Source organism: Galeopterus variegatus, unplaced genomic scaffold (assembly GCF_000696425.1).
Source record: "Galeopterus variegatus unplaced genomic scaffold, G_variegatus-3.0.2 Scaffold3825, whole genome shotgun sequence".
Classification (NCBI taxonomy): Eukaryota; Metazoa; Chordata; class Mammalia; order Dermoptera; family Cynocephalidae; genus Galeopterus; species Galeopterus variegatus.
The window spans coordinates 256,995-269,041 of record NW_007729936.1 but is presented as its reverse complement, the minus strand read 5'-3'; the positions used below and the strand labels follow the sequence as shown (position 1 = coordinate 269,041).

The following is a 12,047-nucleotide window of genomic DNA, read 5'->3' as shown; positions in this document are numbered from 1 at the left end:
AGCCCTGGGCAGTGGCTCTTCCCAAACAGAAGTTTCTTGCTCTGAGCACTGAGGGCCGTGCAGAGGACTCGGGGGTGGGCATTTACAGCACTCTGTGTTACAGGCCGCTAAATGCTCTGGACTTGTTGAAAAGCTGGTTTTTTCCTCTTGGGAGGAGCTGGCTCTACCCTTAAGGAGATTTCCAAGGTTTCTAGTGCCCTGCCCATTGGGAAACGCCTCTCTGTCACTCTATAAAGGTCGGAGGTGGCCCCAAGGGAGGACGTCTGCAGCACAGCTCCCTCCCAGGACGTGAGATTCAGCCACCTCACCATGAGGCTCTGTGGCCTGCTCTGCATTCTGCTTCTCTGCTGCTCCATCTTCTCTGCAGAAGGTAGGGCTGTACCCTGGGGTGCTGGCTCCTGAGCAGGGATTCCTGTGCCTGGGAAAGTTTCAGTCAGTAACTGTTGGAGGGCAGGCCCCAGCAGGTAATCCTGAGCCCTGGAAAGACAGGCTCTCACTCCTGAAACTTTACAGCACCTCTCTCCACAGTAGCAACCCCGACAGTGCATTGGGGATTTTAGGCCCCACAATCTCCATCTGTAGCTCCAACTCCTCCAAACACACACACAGGCTAAGTGAAGCAGTGTGTTTACCAGGCAAACACACAACCTCTCCGCTAGACTGCTGAGCCTAAGTCCTACCTATCTAGAAATTCTGGAGCCACTCTCGCAATTGTATCATGCTTGGAACAGTGTAAATTAGTGTTGGGAGAATGAATAAATTAATTACTAGGCATCTGAGTCCGAACATGCCAGAACTTCATGCACAGAAAACCAGTGTGTTTACCAGGCAAACACACAACCTCTCCGCTAGACTGCTGAGCCTAAGTCCTACCTGTCTAGAAATTCTGGAGCCACTCTCGCAATTGTATCATGCTTGGAACAGTGTAAATTAGTGTTGGGAGAACGAATAAATTAATTACTAGGCATCTGAGTCCGAACATGCCAGAACTTCATGCACAGAAAATATCCACGAGCAGAAGGAATGAGGGAATGCATGGTGTGGGCGGATATTTATGCATGTTTAGAAGTGGGGGCCCTGGTCTTTCCACCTCTGTAAAGATAAATGTTTGGCTCTCTCTTGATGCAGACTTCTTAGTATTTTGAGATTTCTCTTTTGCTTAAGCCTCTAGAAACTGCCTACTTCTATTTTTTGTTTTAGGGGTTATGGTTATTTTAACATTTATTGGAGCTGGGGATGTAGAAATATACAAAGGAAAGAAAAACACTTATAGTTTCATGATTAAAGAACAGTCATGTTCAACATTTTGCTTATTTCTCTTCAGTCTTGCATGCAGCATTTAAAAAATTTAATTGATGTATCTCTATGTTTCAATGCTGTGTCTTTTTAATTTATCACTGTATTATTATCACCCAAAATCCCTGAAATTATTCCAAAAGCATTTATACTAGCGTGTCAACATCAGCCATCTCTGAGCAGCGAAATTACAGCAAGTATTTGTCTTCTAAAATGTCTGCAGTAAAAGTGTGCCACACATATAATAAGGAAAACACTGATTAGACTTCCTCATAAACACAGTCTACAGCATGCAATTCATCAGATCTCTGTTTTTGGATGCGTTAGTGGTTGCCAATGTCACCCTAATGACAATTCAATGAGGACAAATATCTTTCCCTCTAAAGCTTCCTATCCAAAAGAAAGACCACAGTAGTGCGGTGCTCTTACAGAGGGAGGGAACATTCCTAGGGCTACCAAGTGGGGTGGGGTGGAGAGGGGGAGGGGGAGGAAGACTGGAGGATAATTGCGGGGGGACACGGGGTACAAATGCAATTTCTGGTAATTTGTATCTATGAATATTCATAATAAAAAATAAATAAATGGAGAAAAATAAAACGAATAAATAAACAAATAAATAAAGTTTCCTATCCAGTTAGGGCTATCTCTGGCAGATTCCCAACGTGGTGTTATTTAACTAATATTTTTAGGTATAACTTGCCATCAAGTGAATATGCTATTATGAATTTATGTGCTTAGACATTTAAAGGGTCCACAGCTTTGCACTATTTAAAGTTTGTGATAAAAGGCATATGTGTACATAAAATATTTTCTATATTTAGGATTGTTTTTTAGCCTAGATTGACAAGGAGAGAATTGCTGTGTTCAGGGACAGGGACTCTTCCGAATCGTGGAGCTGAACTGTTTCTCAGATGGGAACATGAGTTCATATTCTGGGGGTGCAGTAACTCCCAGCATTGACTTTGTTTTTGAAAAGTAAATCACAACCAGGCCCACCCTTTTCCTGGCTTGTCACAGCCTGGCTTGTCCTGCGTGATCTTGAATAAATATGCCTAGACCCTAGTCCTTGGGAGTGGAGGCTCACTCAAGTCAATCCTACACACCCACCACAGGGTGTCCCCAGGTCTGCTAAGGGAGGCTTCTGCTCCTTTGTGTCCACTCTCAGGGAGAAGACATCCTGCCAAACTATGGAGAGCCAAGCCTTGCTGCCGCCAAGTTCCTCGCTACAACCAGATGACCCCGAAAAGTAAGCACCCACATCCTGCCCAGACTGTGAGGGGAGGTTCTGGGGTAGCTGTGGGACAGCCAAATATGTTGGCATCAGGTGCTGGTCCAGAGGGGGCCACAAGCAGGTGTGATCTCAGCCCCATGGAGCTGACAGTCTAGTTGGGGAAATGACACTCCCCAAAGAGAGGCAACAAGTTAATCATCATGGACTGAACACATTCTCTCCAGGAACAGAGCAGGATGCAACTAGAAAATGATGTGGGGGAGTACCCCCTATGTGGGTGGGAAGTGTCAGAGGAGGTGACATTTATGAGGCCTGAAAAAAGGCCTGGAGCCCACCTGAGGACGGTGGAGGTGGTAGTGCAGGCAGAGGAAGCAGCCAGGTGAAGGCCTGCAGTGGGCGAGAAGAGGCACAAGGACAGAAGAGCTGGAGATCGGGAGGCATTCACCGAAGCTACACCCCATGCTGCCTACAGACTGAGCTGTGCAGACTGAGGCACAGGCCAGCAGTGTGGGACACCAACAGCTGGATGGGGCACACAGGTCCAGAAAACCCATGCTTGGCGTGGGTAAGGCAGCCCCTGGCGATGCAGGCAGGCAGCATCCAGGTTCCAGTTCCAGGAGCCAGGCTGGAGGCACAGAGCGGGGTTCCTTGCCCAGAATGAGGCCCAGAAGAGCAAGGCTGCCCAGGGGCACTGGGTGGTGAGGGGGGCAGGCCCAGACCCAGGGAAGGATGCAGACACTGAAGCCTTGGAGTTGCCTGGCCTGGAGCTGAGGATAGGACTGCAGGACCTCTGCTGCCTATGGTAGGAGAGGGTGAGAGAGTGGGGCAGGCCACCTCCCAGGGTGGAGGGCTGCAGGGCCTGACATCAACCCAGGGCTCTTGACTCGACCCGACTCTCTTCAGCCCCCATGTCCTCTCTAGGGGTCCCCAGGCCCCAGCCCTGATTGCTCCTCTGGGGTTGTGGCCTAGGGAGCCCATGACCAGTGCCAGGGCCTCTATGCCTCCCAGCTGACAAGACCTGTCCACCCAGGGAAGCTCAGGTGTGAATGAGGGGGAGGGAGCGAGATGTCACTTGGCTCCAGCCTCAGGCCACTTCTCCACAGCGAAGCTCACAGACCCTCCCCTAACTGGCATCACACTCAGCTGGGCCCAGATAAAAATAACCAGTTTTCACACATACCCTCGCTGAGCCTGAGTGTGGCACCTGCCCAGGCGAGGTGGAGGGGAGCGGCCGGCTGACTGCAGTTCTGCTCTGCCCAGGCCTGAACCTGGTGGAGGAGGAGCAGTTCCCAGAAATCAGAGAGACAGAGGCCCTCCCTGTGGAGCGTGGGGTGACCAGACCCACCCCCTACACATATGGACTTGCTCTGAGCAGCAGCAGAAGTTAAGGGCAAGGTGAACCCACACATGCACATGGACACTACATGCTACACACATGACACATTGCACACACCACACACTACACACACGGACACACACATCACACCACGTATTATATATGCTCACAACACACAGAGACATGCACATACAACATGCTAAACACAGACACACACACACGGTGTATAGCACACGTGCAGCCATTTTGTTAGTAACACAATACTTTGGAAGAATAGCTTAAGTCCGTGTCTAGACTGGATTTCTTTTTGTGTGTATATTTTTAAAATTTCATTGCAGAAATTTATAACAGCTTAGAACAAGAAGAGAGAAACAGACAGATTTATTGGGTCCTCACCGTGTGTTCTCATTTAAATCCTTGGAACTAGCCTTGGGAGGTATTGTCACCATTGTACAGATTGGGAAACTGAGGCTCAAAAAGAAACTGGGGCAGAGCCAGGAACCAGGCTCTGTCCACCTCTTCCCACTACAACAACCTGCCTCCTCCATAGAAGTTCCCTGCAGCAAGTGTCTGAAGACAAGTCTGAGAGGGTGGCAGACTTGAAGGAATGCGCCATCTGGGGTGAGGTCTCGGCTCCCCCACCACTAGCTGCGAGGTACTTCAAAAAGCTCATGGAAAAATTTGTGTTATCTTTTAAGTATATTTTTCCACAAACTTTCTGAAGTACCCTCGTATGTGCCCATAAGCAGGTCACCAGTGCTGCTAAGCCTCAGTCTCCTCCTCTGTGAAAAGGGTGTGGTGATAGAATCTACCTTGCCAGGCTCTGATGAGGAAGCGATGGGGTCATGACTATAAAGCACTTTGCATCAAGCCTGCCTCATCGTATCCTGTAAACATGCCCTGCTGCTGCCGTGGACGGAGGCCCAGCCCTGCCAGGGCCCTGGGGCAGGACATCAGCAATTCCAACACTGAAAACCAAAGCCCGTGCATTCTTGCCCAGGCTTGGTAGTTCCACCAGCTGACCCTGGGATTCAGGGAGGAGATGGAAGAAGATGAATCAGTGTTCACAGGATGTGTGTAGTCCACCGCAGGATTGCCAGGTGTGTCAGGCTCCTGGAAACGGTCTCGTGCCCTCTACTGCACTGACATAGGAGCATGCCCATGCATCTGTTTGTAGAAAGAGAAACTGTCCCGTGGCTGCCTTGAGGATGTCCCTGAGCTACAACACACACACATGCCAAATAGTGACTGCTCCTCATTCTAAAGTGTCTTTTGTGAGCATCACTTTATATCTAAGTACTGTGCTAGGCCAATGGGGGTGACAAGATGTGGAAGGTTCAGGACACTGGGTCAGTGTGACATAACCATCTTTGAAAATTAACATGCCGAATGGTCAATCTTTGGAATTTACCAATTTACTAAAAAAAAAAAGGCTTTCTCTAGAAAGTTTATAGCAGTCTATATAGTGGCATTATCATTGCAACAATTTTTTTTAAAGAACATTCAATCTGCTGGCCCCGTTGGCTCTTGAGGAGCATCAGGCACTAACCCCATGCCCTGGGGCTGCTCAGGCTTAAGCTGAGGTCAGACTGATGGCCATTTAGATCCCACCAACCAGGAGCTTTGAAAATTAACATGCCGAATGGTCAATCTTTGGAATTTACCAATTTACTAAAAAAAAAAAAGGCTTTCTCTAGAAAGTTTATAGCAGTCTATATAGTGGCATTATCATAGCAACAATTTTTTTTAAAGAACATTCAATCTGCTGACCCCGTTGGCTCTTGAGGAGCATCAGGCACTAACCCCACGCCCTGGGGCTGCTCAGGCTTAAGCTGAGGTCAGACTGATGGCCATTTAGATCCCACCAACCAGGAGTGTCAGTGACCCCAGAGTCTCTGCAGGCTGCCTTCCTGCGTCCTGAGGCTGTCAGCAAGGAAGCTCCTGGTGAAGACTGGGGAGGTCATATGGGAAGGCCCCTGGAGAGCAGCAAAATTCCTCAACCCACAGTGGGAGACTCAGAGTGGAAAGGGCACAGAGAGATTCTTCTCCCACCATGGGGTTTTCTCTGCTTTTGGGAAGAGGCTCAGACTGCAGGGACAAAGATTACCCATTGAAGACCACAAGTGTGATAACTGGAGGGCCTCAGCAACAGTGGTACCAGGGTGAACGTGAAGAACCAGAACAATAGACCCTGGAAAGGAGGAGGTGGAGAGGGCTAGTAGCCCATCCTGGCCAGTGAACTAATCAGAGGACCCTCAGACCCACAGTCTTGATCCTTGTGATTATATCCATTAGCCATAGCTGCATAACAAACCACCCCCAACTCTGGTAACCCAAAACAGTAAGTATTTATTATTTTCTGAGTCTACAGGTCAGCTGGGCATGTCCTCTAGTCTTGGCTGGGCTCATTCATTCTCCTAAGGTTTGGATAAGCAGCATTGCTGATCTTGTCCAGGCTCTCTCACATGTTTGGAGGTGGGGGTGGTCTGTAAGTCTAGGATGGTCTCAGTGGGAACAACTGGACTCTGCTCTGCATGGTCTTTCATCTTCCAAATAGGCTAGCCTAGACTTGTTGACATGGTGGCTGCAGGGTTCCACTCATGTGAATGGAAACATGTAAGGTCCCCTGAGGTGTAGGCTCAGAAACGGCACAATGCCACCCAGAAGCAGGCAAGAGAGCATGCCCAGGGTCCTAAGGCAGGAGCTGAGGGCAGCCTCATCCACCTAGGAAGAAGCAAGAGAGCACACCAAAAGCACCACTTCCACTCAGGTGGCCCTCTACAGCTACTGCTACAGCCACAGCTGCCACAAAAGTGGCTGGACACCACAGCAGTAGCTACAAGCACCTTGCAGGTGGCCTGCCAGACATTCAACTGCATTGACACAAGGAGAGTCACCAGCAGAGACTGGAATAAGAAGTGGGCATCTCACTCCTCAAAGCCTACTCCAGAGTAATAGAAGAAGCAACTGCTCTACCACATGGCCATACATCAATGAAGAGATTCTATAAATATAAAAACCCAAGAAAATATGACAACACCAAAAGAATACAGTAATTCTTGAATACCAGACCCTACAGAACAGGAAACCCTTGAAATGACTGAAAAAGAATTCTGAGCAACAATCTTAAGGAAACTCATTGAGCTATGAGAAGACTCAATTAGACAACATAATAAAATGAGAAAAAAAAATCCAGGATATGAAGGAGGAAATTTACAAAGATACCTTAAAAAAAAAAAAAACCTTAAAAAAGAGTATAACAGAACTCATCAAACTGAAAGGTTTACTCAGCAAAATAACAACACAATGAACAGCTTAAGCAGCAGGCTAGAACAAGCAGAAGAAAGAATTTCTGATCTTGAAGACAGTCTTTTTGAAATAACCCAGGTGGACAAAAAGGAACTATAAGAAATGAAGAAAATCTGAGAGAGACAGCAGGCAACCTTAAGTGCATAAACATTCGAATTATGGGTATTCCAGAAGGGGAGGAGAAAGGAAAAAGTACGTAAAACCTATTCAATGAAATAATATTGGAAAACTTCCCAGGTATAGGGAGAGACACAGACCTTCAGATCCAGGAGGCTCAAAGATCCCCAAACAGATTCAACCCCAAAAAGATCCTCTCTAAGACACACGATAGTCAAATTGGGAAAACTCAAAGACAAAGAGAGCATCTTATAAGAAGCAAGAGAAAAGCATCAAATCACCTATAAGGGAGCCTCTATTAGGCTAACAGCAGACTTCTCCACAGAGACTCTACAGGCCAGAAGAAAATGAGGTGGTATATTGAAAATACTAAAAGAAAAAAACTGCCAGCCAAGAATACTGTACTCAGAAAGGCTATCCTTCACAAATGAGGAGAAAATACCATATTTTCCAGACAGACAAAAACTGCAATATTTGCCACCACATGACCAGCCCTACAAGAAATCCTCAAGGAAGTCCTGTATCTGAAAAATGACAATCACTACCACAAATACACAAGAAGGAACAAAACCCACTGGTGGAACAACAGAAATGAAAAAGAGAAAGAAACTAAGTCTTACCATGATATTAAACTATAATGACATGACAATGTAACAATGACCTTTCTTTATTTCTGATTTTAGTAATTTTGGTCTTCTCTCCTTTTTTTCTTGGTTTAGATCTCTAATCTAGATGGATAAAGGTTGGCAAATTTTGTTGATCTTTTTTTCTTTTTATAACTTTTTATTCTGATATAATTTCAAATTTGTAGAAAAGTTGCAAGAATAGTACAAAGAATTCTTGAATACCCCCTTACGTACCCAGCTACCTTCCCCAGCTGTTTTCACTTTGTCCCATTATCATACCCACTTTATCATTTTGTCTCTCCCTCCCTCCGTATCTATCTACACACGTGTCTCCCTGTCTCTCTCTCCCTCTCTCCTTCCCCCTCCCCCTCTATTTGAGATTAAGTTTCAGACTTTGTGCCCCATATCCTTAAGTACTTCAATAGGTATTTACTAAATTCAAGGAAATACTTCAGTACAATGATCAAAATTTGACGTTGATACAATACTATTATCTAATCCATCATTCACATTCAAATTTTGCCCATTATCCAAACAATGTCCTTTACAGCTATTTTTTTCATGCGAGTCCAGGGTCAGGCATGTATACAGTTGTTCTGTCCTCTTAGTCCCCTTTAAACTGGAACAGTTCCTCCATCTGTCTTTGTGTTTCTTAACCTTGAAATGTTTGAAGAGTATATAGGCCAGGTATTTTACAAAATGTCCCACAAATGGAGTTTGTCTGTTGTCTCCACACAATTTGATTCAGGTTTTGGCAGGTGTGGCAGGAGTGCCCCAGGGCAAGGTGGTATCCTCCTCATTGCATATCACAGGAGGCACATTATGTCTCAGTTCTGGTGATATTAACATTGATCACTTGGTTAAGATGGTATCATAGCAGGGCAATCACCTGAGGAGTGGGCATCTCCACTCTCTGACCATCCACAGGGCTGGGGCATGGCCCAGGGTGCAGGGGCATGTGGCTCCCACCCCTGTCATGCCAGCTGTTCTTTGTGTCTGGTGGCTGCCATGTCACACTGCGTCTAGTCTCCAGGCACTGCCCCTCCTCCCTGCAGCACCTAGAGCACAGCTTAATCTTAAAAAAAAAAAAAAAAAAGAACTGACCCACCTTCACCTCCATTGCATTGGCCAAAGCAAATCACGAGGCCAGTCCAGATTCTAGGAGTAGGGAAACAGACCATGTATCTCAATGGGAGAAGCTGCAAAGGAGGGGTGGAGAATTGCAACCATATTTACAATCAACCAGCCACAATATTTATTGTAGGAGCCAGAGAAAAGAGTCTTGGGATCTGAGGGTGGAGACAGGTGGCAGAGGGGGAGCAGTGCTAAGGAAATCATTGGCCTCCATCAGAAATGCTGGTGGGAAATTCTCAGGACATGGTAAGTAGACCCTCACCAGATGTGCTCTCTGGACTTTGGACTTCCCAGCCTCTAAAACTGTACGAAATAAATTTCTTGGTCTTTATAAATTACCAAGTTCCAGTTATTTTTGTTATAAGCAACGGAAATGGACTAATACAGAAAATTGATACCAGAGAAGTGTAGTGTTGCTTATAATACTTGAAAATGTGGAATCAGCTTTGGAACTGGGTGTTGAGGAGAGGCTAGAGGAATTTGGAGGAACAGGCTAGAAAAAGCCTAGAAGCTGGTAAAAATTTAGAAGACAAGAAAACCGAGGAAAGTTTGGAATGTCTTAGAGACTAGTTAGATGGTGGTGACCAGAATGCTTATGGAAATATGAATTGTAAAGACGATTCTAAGGAGGTCTTGGATAGAAATGAGGAGTATATTGGAAACTGGGGCAAAGATCCCCTTGCTATGGCAAGGAATGTGGTTGCATTCTGTTCATGCCCAAAAGTTTTATGGAATGTGAAACTTAAAGGTGCTGACCCAGAGTATTTAGTGGAAGAAATTTCTAAGCAGCAAAGCATTCAGGAAACTGCATGGGTACTTGCAACAGCCTACACTGAGTTATGGCAGAAAAGGTATGACAAAGTCAGAATGTATAATAAAAAGGGAAGCAGGGCATAAAGATTTGGAAAATTTGCAGCATCGCCATGTGGTAGAGAAGCAGAGAGCATTTTCAGGAGAAAAATGCAATGGTGCTAAGAAAATTAGTACAAAAGAACAGGATCATCAAGAGAAGGAGGGAAAGGCCATGAAGGCATTGCAGAAGCCTCTGGGACCAACCCTNCCAGAATGCTTATGGAAATATGAATTGTAAAGACGATTCTAAGGAGGTCTTGGATAGAAATAAGGAGTATATTGGAAACTGGGGCAAAGATCCCCTTGCTATGGCAAGGAATGTGGTTGCATTCTGTTCGTGCCCAAAAGTTTTATGGAATGTGAAACTTAAAGGTGCTGACCCAGAGTATTTGGTGGAAGAAATTTCTAAGCAGCAAAGCCTTCAGGAAACTGCATGGGTACTTGCAACAGCCTACACTGAGTTATGGCAGAAAAGGTATGACAAAGTCAGAATGTATAATAAAAAGGGAAGCAGAGCATAAAGATTTGGAAAATTTGCAGCCTCGCCATGTGGTAGAGAAGCAGAGAGCATTTTCAGGAGAAAAATGCAATGGTGCTAAGAAAATTAGTACAAAAGAAAAGAATCATCAAGAGAAGGAGGGAAAGGCCATGAAGGCATTGCAGAAGCCTCTGGGACCAACCCTTCCATTACAAGCCCAGAGGCCTAGGGAGACAGAATGGTCTCCAAGAACAGGCCTGAGGTACCCTCCATGGACTCACTGCCCAGGGCCACCACAGGAAGCTGCTTCCGGAACAAGCACCCTGGCTGCTTTGGCTGCTCCAGCTGTGACTAAATTGGCCCCAGGTGTGGCTGGAGCTGCAGCTTTGGAAAATACAAGCTGAAAGCCTTGGCTGCATCTACAAGGCGTTAAGTTTGTAGGCTTCCAGAGTGCCAAAGTTATGGAGGCTTCCAAGCCTCCACCCCAATTCCAAAGGATGTATGGAAAAGCCTGGGGGCCCAGGAAGAGATCTGTCGCAAGGGCGGAGTCACCACATAGAGCCTCACTAGAGTGATGCAGAGAGGAAATGTGGGGTTGGAGATGCAGCAGAAAAACCCCACCAAGGCCATGCCTAGTGGAGCCATTGGAGAGGGACTGCCATGGAGACCCCAGAATTGTGGAGCTACCAGTGTATAACACCAGCTTGTGAAAGCTGAATCATGGCCTCAGATCAGGAAAGCCATAGAAACAGAGCTGCCTGAGGACTTGGGGACCCAACCCCCACATCAGCATGCAGAGGACACTGAACATGGAGTCAAGGTACCTGATTTGCCAGCCTGCCCTGCTGGGTTTCAGACTCATCTGGGACCTGTTACTCCTTTCTTTTGGGCTATTTCTCCCTTTTCCAATGGGAATATGTACACTATGCTTATCCTATCATTGTATCTTGGAAGTAGATAAGTTGTTTTGATTTCACAGACGGAACTGTGAGCTCTGCATTTTTTAGTTGAAACGAGTTAAGACTTCAGGGATGGAATGAATATATTTATCTGTGAGAAGGAGATGAACTTTGGGGACCAGGGGCAGAATATTGCAGACTGATTGAATTGTGTCCCCCAAAATTCATATATTAGAAGTTTAATTCCCACTGTAACTGTTGAGGGTGGGAAATCCTATTATGGTCATTGAAAGGTTGGGCCTTGAAGAGCTGATTAGACTTTGGGACCATGACATAATGAATGTATTAGTAATGGTGGCCAGGGACGTGGTTCTGAGGGCTTTAAAAGGACAGCAAGCGAGAGTCTTTCTCTCTCTCTGCTCTGCCATTTTCTGCCATGTGAGACCCCTGCATTGCTGTAAAGCCACCACCAAAGAGGACCCTCACCAGACGTGTTCCCTGAACTTTGGACTTCCCAGCCTCCAAAACTGTAAACAATAAATTCTCTTTATGAATCACCCGGTTCCAGATATTTTTATTATAAGTAACAGAAATGGACTAATTCAAGTGGGTTATACTGTATATCACTCTGATTGTCACTCTGGGAAGATAAAAATACTTTCAAATAGGAAGAAAAAATAGAAAGAAAATCACACCAATATTAGCACTTATTTGTGATTAGGGCTACGAATGAAGTATGATAATTAAATTTACTTTTGTATAGCTAGTG

The 12,047-nt window shown here is 45.9% G+C and overlaps 1 protein-coding gene across 1 annotated transcript in view; it reads left to right on the top strand.

The window, feature by feature from the left end:
- Nucleotides 1-142: 142 nt before the first annotated feature.
- Nucleotides 143-12,047, top strand: part of LOC103601671 (chromosome unknown open reading frame, human C10orf99) — a 13,828-nt gene continuing 1,923 nt past the window's right edge. Inside the window, exons 1-2 of the mRNA XM_008586089.1 lie at nucleotides 143-370; nucleotides 2,462-2,542. Coding sequence (XP_008584311.1) covers nucleotides 310-370; nucleotides 2,462-2,542 — 142 coding nt within the window. The 5' untranslated portion in view covers nucleotides 143-309. The remainder of the gene's footprint in view (nucleotides 371-2,461; nucleotides 2,543-12,047) is intronic.